The following is a 7,107-nucleotide window of genomic DNA, read 5'->3' as shown; positions in this document are numbered from 1 at the left end:
GCCATCTAGATCAGTGGTTCTCACCTTGTGGTCCCTGAACAGCAGCATCAGCATCACCTGGGAATTTGGCAGGAAAGCAAATTCTCAGGCTCCATCCCAGACCTTCTGAATCAGCTGCTTTGGGGGTATGGTCCAGCCATCCGTGCTTAGCAAACCCGTTTGAGAACCTGAACCATTGGTCTAAAGCAATTATGCCTCCCTTTTTATTAAATAAATTTTTATTTGGGAATGATTTTCAATTTACAGAAAAGTTGCAAATATAGTACAGATAGCTCCCATACACTCTGCACCCAGCCTACCCAAATGTCAACATTCGTAAAATTATCTAAAATCCAGACCTCATTCAGATTTCCAGTTTTTCCATTAAGGTCCTTTTGTTGTTGTTTTTTCAAGATCCAATCCAGGATATCACACTGCATTTATGACTACATACCTTTTAAATTCCATTGGTCATCTCAGTCATTTTTCCCTGGGACAGAGAATGGGTGGGAAAGCTGTTGTCTTTATTACTGAGCAGGAGAAACTGAAGCTTGAAAACAGCAGGTGACCTAGTTCCCTGAGCAGGGCAGTGAGAGCAAGGCCCGCCTCACTCTGCACCCTTCCTCTATCTCTTCCCTTCCCCCCAGGACTCTAGGATTTCAGAAGTCCCTTTGGAACGTCCCACCTGGCCTACCCATTCCCCCTAACCCACCAGTACAGATGATAAAAGATGCCCCTCCTAGAGTGGGCTCAGCCCCGGGAGAGACCACCCACTGCCCCATCACTTCCTTCCCTCTGCAGGGTCAGGACAGTGTCTAGTGTCTTAATGACCTCAGCCTGGACAGAGCAAGGCTCTGTACAAGAGAGAAAGGAACAGTGAGAAAGAAACACTGTTATTTGCTTATCCAAAGTCATCTGTGATAGGTGGAGAAAAATGCCATGAATCCTTTGTAGTTTCTCCAAGAGGTGTAGTCTGTTTCCCCATCCCTTGAATCTAAGCAAAACTTTTGATTTGCTCTGACCAGAAGGACTTAGCAGAAGTGACATTGTACCAATTCTGACCTAAAACTCAAAAAAGCCTTGGAGCTTCTCCTCTCTCTCCCCCTTCCTCTTCCCCTCCCTCCACACACACACACCTCCCTCCCTCTCCCTCTCTCTTTGAGCCCTGATGATATCATGAAAATAAGCCTGAACTAACCTGCTGGAGAGGACACATGGAGGAGAACCAAGTCACCCAGCCAATAGCCTACCTACTGCCAGACAAGTGAGTCAGGCTATCCGAGACCATCCAGCCCCATCTGGGGTGACAGCTGATTGCATACAACCCCATGAGTGACCCCAAGCAAGATCAGCAGAACTGCCCAGATGAGCCCAGCCCAAATTGCCAACCCAAAGAATTTTAGGCAAATAAACAACTTGTTTTTAGCTGCCAAGTTCTGGAGTGGTTTGTTGCACAGCAACGGCTAACTGACACACAATTCCTCACTTCTCTCTTGTTAAGGGGATTCCAATATTATTTAGGAGGCAGTGTGCCAGTTCTAGGAGATGGGATATGATTGATTTACTAAACTGTGACAGCTGTGTTCCTGCCGTCTTAGCTTTCTTTGCAGCTAGGGGTGGCAACTGTACCTGGTTTGGGCCAAGGAGACCTAAGTAGAAATACACAGGGGAAGAGTGCAGGAAACAGGCCTCTGAAAAAGGCCTGACTTTATGATAGAAGTTGACAGGTCCAGCTGGCTGAGCCCTTCTTCCTCCCCAACTCCGCTCTTCCTTGAACACAGTCATGATTGCTGGAGGTACAGCAGCCATCCTGTGACCATGAAGTGACATGCAATGTGGGAAAGGCCGAAAGGATCACAGAGACGTGTGCCATAACTTTGCTGAGTTGTTAAACCAATACCATTAGCCAACTGTCTCCAGAATTCATGCTATGTGGAAAAACAAACTTCTCTGTGTTTAAGCCACTGGAACCTAGGCTTTCCTTTACTTGCAGATGAATGTATTCACACGATATGATATATAGAGACAGAAATGCAAAAGGATCCTTGTCCTTGGGAACCTGGAGCCAGCAGCATGTGGCTCTCCAAACCCATCTCCTTTCTCATTTCACCCTCTCAATAATCCCTCAAGAGAAAACACACGACCCATTTTCCCCGAGGTGGGAAGTGGGGCTCCCACACTGTTCAGTCATGAATCCAAGGTCTTGCAGCTAAAAAAGAGGGTGCTTCGAGTTAGACCTGCCCCCCAGGCACAAAGAGAATGCACCCCTGCTACACCTTCGCATGGCTCAGCCCACTGGAGGCCAGGTGCGTCTTCTGGGTTCGTGGCAGTGGTGGTAGGTGCCAAGGAGGCTGTTACTGCAAGTCCGGCGTGGAAGCACCCAGGTACACCCTTAGGTCCGAGAGCGTGGACTGGACAAGCTTGGCAGGGATGGTTTCTCGCTGCAGCTGCTGGTAGGCTGCATAGCGGTGGCAGCCCCCAAAGGAGTAGAAGTAGTCACCACCCTGAGCCCCTTTGATCCAGAGGACGTCGATGGGGGGCACGCTGTCTGGATCCTCCTGGAGAGAAGAGGGTGCAAGGTGAATGAGCGTGGCACAGTGCTGGACAGTTTGCAAAGCAGACTTTATTAACCTGGGCTGAGCTCCTCCAGGTGCTCACGCTGGCTCGTGCTGGCTTGTGAGAGGCAACTGTTACACAGAGGCAACTGTGAGTTGGTTGACAAAACCTTGGTAGCATGAAAATCAGCCACAGTGAGAGTATTTACACCAGGGAAGTGGGCAGATGCTACAAATCAGGGCTCCCCCACCCAGGTTGTTAACCATTCATCAGACCACATGTATATTATCTGTCACTGTTCTAGACTCTGGGAATAAGGTACAGACACAGCCCCTGCCTTCATGGGACTTTGGTCTAGTGGGGCTGATGGAATGGAGAAGTGAATGTTGGAGTGATAAATGCTATGAAGACAATAACGCAGGTTGACATGACAGGGATGGGGGTCCACAAGGCCTCTCAGAGTTGACAGTGGAGCAGAGACCTGAACACAGAGCAGTCCCCCGGGGAAGACAGAGAGGGGGAGTCATTTAAAGAAAGAGCCTGACTGCCAGGTTCAAATCTCAGGTCTGCCACTTAATTGCTCTGTGACCTTTGGCAATTCATATTTGTGCCTCAGTTGCCCGATCCATCAAATGGGGATGAAGACGACACACCCACCTCATAGAACTGTTGGGTTTAGTGAGTTAATAGACATAAGCTGCTTCAAACAACACTTGGCACATGGAATGTGCTCAATAATACACACTGTGTATTAGCCGCGGGAAGGGCATTCCAGGCAGAGCGAACAGCAAATGCAAAAGGTCTGAGGCCAGAACAGGCTCACTGTATTGCAGGCAATGGCAAGGAGGCCAGTGCGATCAGAGTGGACTCGGGGGATTGAGAAGTAGAAGAGGTCAGAAAGGTAGCAGGGGGTAGGCCCTGGAGCATTTTATTTATCTTATTTTTCTCTTCTAGTTTTATTGAGATATAATCGACATACAGCACTGTATAAGCTTCAGGTGTACAACATAAATGATCTGACTTACAAACATCATGAAGTGATGGCTACAGTAAGTTTAGTGAACACCCGTCATCTCATACAGATACAAAATTAAAGAAATGGAAAAAAAATGTTTTCCTTGTGATGAAAACGCTTAGGATTTTACTCTCAACAACTTTCATATATAATGTACAGCAGTGTTCATTATGTTTATCATGTTGTACATTACATCCCTAATGCTTATTTATCTTATAACAGAAGTTAGTACCTTTTTTTTTTTTTTTTTTTTTTGTGGTACGTGGGCCTCTCACTGTTGTGGCCTCTCCCGTTGCGGAGCACAGGCTCCGGACGCGCCGGCTCAGCGGCCATGGCTCACGGGCCCAGCCACTCCGCGGCATGTGGGATCTTCCCAGACCGGGGCAGGAACCCGTGTCCCCTGCATCAGCAGGTGGACTCTCAACCACTGCGCCACCAGGGAAGCCCAGAAGTTAGTACCTTTTGACCACCTTCACACACTTCTCCCTCTCCTTACCCCCCTCCCCACCCCAGTCAATCACAAAGCTGGTCTCTTTTCCTAAGAGTTTGTTTGTTTATTTGTTTTTGAAATATAATTGACCTATAATACTATGTTAGTTCCTGGTACACAGTGATTGGATATTTCTATACATTTCAAAACGATCACCATGATTAAGTCTAGTTAATCCTCTGTCACTACACAAAGATACTACATAGTTATTGACTATATTCCCCACACTGTACATTTCATACCCATGACTCATTTACTTTATAACTGAAAGTTTATACCTCTTAGGCCCTGGAGGAGGGTGACATGATCTGAAGAACATTCTAGAAAGTTGTCCTGGGAAAGCAGGCTTGGTGAAGTGGACAAAGGCAAAAGCAGGGAAGACAGAGGTGAGGCCTCAGCAGGTATTCACCAGAAGTGGCTGTCCTGGGTGAGGGCATGGAGGGGGTCAGGGAGAGGTAGACAGGTTTGGGACATGTTTAGGGGGAAGATCCCGAGGGAGGGGTGAATGTGAGGAGAAGAGAAGGAGGAGAATATGAGTTGACTTCCTGTTACGGGCCTGAGCATCTAGATGGAGAATGGGTAGTCCTCTATATAGGGAAAGGCTGGGGCAGGGAGGGATGGGGTAGGGGGCAGATCGGATTAAGTGTGAGCTGCTAGAAGACCTCCCACCACGGGCTCTCGGGTGGTCTCTTATTAGGCTGCTTCGATGGATTCATTATTCCATTTATCCTAGAAATGATTTTCAAGCAGTAAGACCCAGCAGTTGTAAGCTGGGGCTCTTGAACCAGGCACACCTGAATTTGAATCTCAGCTCCTACCCAGAGCAGTGGGGTGGGGGGTGGGGGGAGTGTGGGCAGGGGTGGTAAGCAAGCGCCCTTGACATTGGGCATTGTTCCGACACCCTACAGGCTGCTAATGAAGTCAGGGAGCTGATGCAAGTGAGGCGCGGAGCACAGCTTGCCCGGCAGTGGAGCAGCAAAGAGAGGCAGCTGTGCCAGGTAAGCCTTGTGCTGGGCACCAGAGGTGTGACGATGGATGGGCAGAATAACGGTCCCCAAAGATGTCCATGTCCTAATCCCTGGAGCCTGTGAATATGTTACTCACGTGGCATAGGAACTTTGCAGATGGAATTGAGTTAAGGAGCTTGAGATGGGGAGATTATCCTGGGTTATCCAGACAGGCCAAATGCAATCACCAGAGACCTTAAAGGTGGAAGAGAGAGGAACAAGAGGAGGTCTGATGTTGCTGGCTTTGAAGACGGAGGAGAGAGGTCATGAGCTGAAAATGTGGGTGGCCTCTAGAAGCTGGGAAAGACAAGGAAATGGATTCTCCCCTAGAGCCTCCGGAAAAGAATGCAGCCCCACTGATACCTTGATTTGAGCCTAGCGAGACCCATTTTGGTTCTGAACTATAGAACTATAAAATAATAAAATCTGTCTTTGTTTTAAGCCACTACGTTTCTGGTGTTTGTTACAGTAGCCATTGAAAACTAATACAGAGCATATCGTTCTGGCTTGGAAGACAGGTGTCTGAGGCCATTACAAGCCAGTAGGATCAGAGGTATGCTGGTGGGCATGCAGGTGGCTGGGGGCCCACAGGAGGCCCCTAACCCAGCAGGGGCTGTCAGGGAAGACACTGACACTGACAGGAAGAGCAAGAAGGAGTTAGAAACAGTAAAGAGATGAACGAGTTTTACTGGCAGGGGAAAAGCTTGTGCAAAGGCCCAGGAGTGGGAGAGTGCATCCCTGGCCAGATCCATCACAGACAGCCAGGCACCGTGCTAGTGTTATGGAAACAGTCAAGACAGGACAAAATCCCTGCTCCTGTGGAGTTCACATGAGACGGGGAGGAGAGACAGTAAAACACAAACAAACGTAGAATATAACTCAGGTGGACATAAGTGCTTCAAGGAGAAATACCTCAGGTTAGGGGGAGAGCTATAGAGGCCTGGGCTGACGGGAGGTGGGCACCTGACCCAAACGAGGGAGCAAGCCCTGTGGCTACCTGGGAAGAAGTTCCAGGCAGTGGGAACAGCAGTGTAAACTCTAGGACTGAAAGACAATCGGGCTAGCAGTAGAGGTGTTTGGTAGGTCACACATGGCCACCTTCCAAGGGTCTGGGGGAGGGGGACAAGATGCCATGCAGGCCTAACCTGACACACATGTCCCCTCCTTCCCCCAAATTTTCTGCCAGCATCACCCCAGCCTTCTTGAGCACCCTCTCTGTGATGCAGCTGACTCCATCCTCCCCAGTTCCAGTTCAAACAAGGCCCTCCCAGCAGCCAGGACACCCCCAAGCCCACTGCCACTGCCTGAAGTGACCACACAGGTTATCTCAGGATAAGGTGGTGGCCATGCATCTGGGCACGGGGGACAGGCTGTGCCACTTTCTAAAGTGCCTGACCTTGGACAAGGTGCTTGAATCCTCTGTGTCTCATTTCCTCGTCTGTAAGAGGAACAGTAGTAGTATCTACCTCATAGGGTTGGCATGAAGAAGCTCAGGCACTTAAAACAGCTCCTGGCCACTTCAGGTACTATATAGGAATCAGGATCGTTATTTTAATCATCTCCAATCTCCCTGCTCAATGACTAAATAGAGGCCCAGAGAGGCCCAGCCACTTGCTCAAGGTCACACAGCGAATGCCGTGCTCCAGCTGAGACTGAACCAGTCCCGTCTCGTGTCCAGCGCGACCTCCCTCCTTCGAAGCCCTCCCAGCGGCCGGCTTCCCCGGGGCCTCACCCGAATCGTGTCCACGAGGCTCTGCACCTTGGCTGGGTCCAGCACAGATGGCAGCGGCCGGATGAGCACGCTGAGAGGCACGTTGTGCACCGCGGTGATACAGCCCGAGTGGATGCTGCCGCCCTGCACGCCGCCGCTCTGCCCAGCTCCCTCGGGCGCCCCTCGGCCAGCTCCGGCTCTGCCCAGGGCTCCTCCCGCGCGAAAACCCATCACGCAGCCGCCGCCGCCTGCGCGGTCTCGGCACGCGCCGCCTACTCTCAGGTCTTTAACCCCGGCCGGGCCGTACCATTCCGCGCGGGCGGCGGGGGACACAGCCACACAGCGCCTC

General features: G+C 50.3%; 1 protein-coding gene across 2 annotated transcripts; it reads right to left on the bottom strand.

The window, feature by feature from the left end:
- Positions 1-200: 200 nt before the first annotated feature.
- On the bottom strand, positions 201-7,107 carry SRXN1 (sulfiredoxin 1). Of its 2 annotated transcripts, XM_089896665.1 has the most exons (3): positions 6,780-7,107; positions 5,145-5,242; positions 201-2,537 (listed from the first exon to the last, which is right to left on the bottom strand). In XM_089896665.1, the coding sequence occupies exons 1-3, from the start codon at positions 6,987-6,989 to the stop codon at positions 2,372-2,374; spliced, it is 474 nt and encodes a 157-aa protein (XP_089752791.1). In that variant the 5' UTR covers positions 6,990-7,107; the 3' UTR covers positions 201-2,371. The 2 variants fall into 2 exon arrangements, with proteins under 2 accessions (XP_089752791.1, XP_022448495.1); XM_022592787.3 differs by lacking the exon at positions 5,145-5,242 and having other exon boundaries at positions 6,780-7,074.

The sequence above is a fragment of the Delphinapterus leucas genome, chromosome 15 (genome assembly GCF_059928025.1).
Source record: "Delphinapterus leucas isolate spDelLeu-1000000601 "Yukka" chromosome 15, BTC_Dleu_Yukka2, whole genome shotgun sequence".
NCBI lineage: Eukaryota > Metazoa > Chordata > Mammalia > Artiodactyla > Monodontidae > Delphinapterus > Delphinapterus leucas.
Note: the sequence above shows the minus strand (reverse complement) of the source record. Positions and strands in the feature narration are given on the sequence as shown.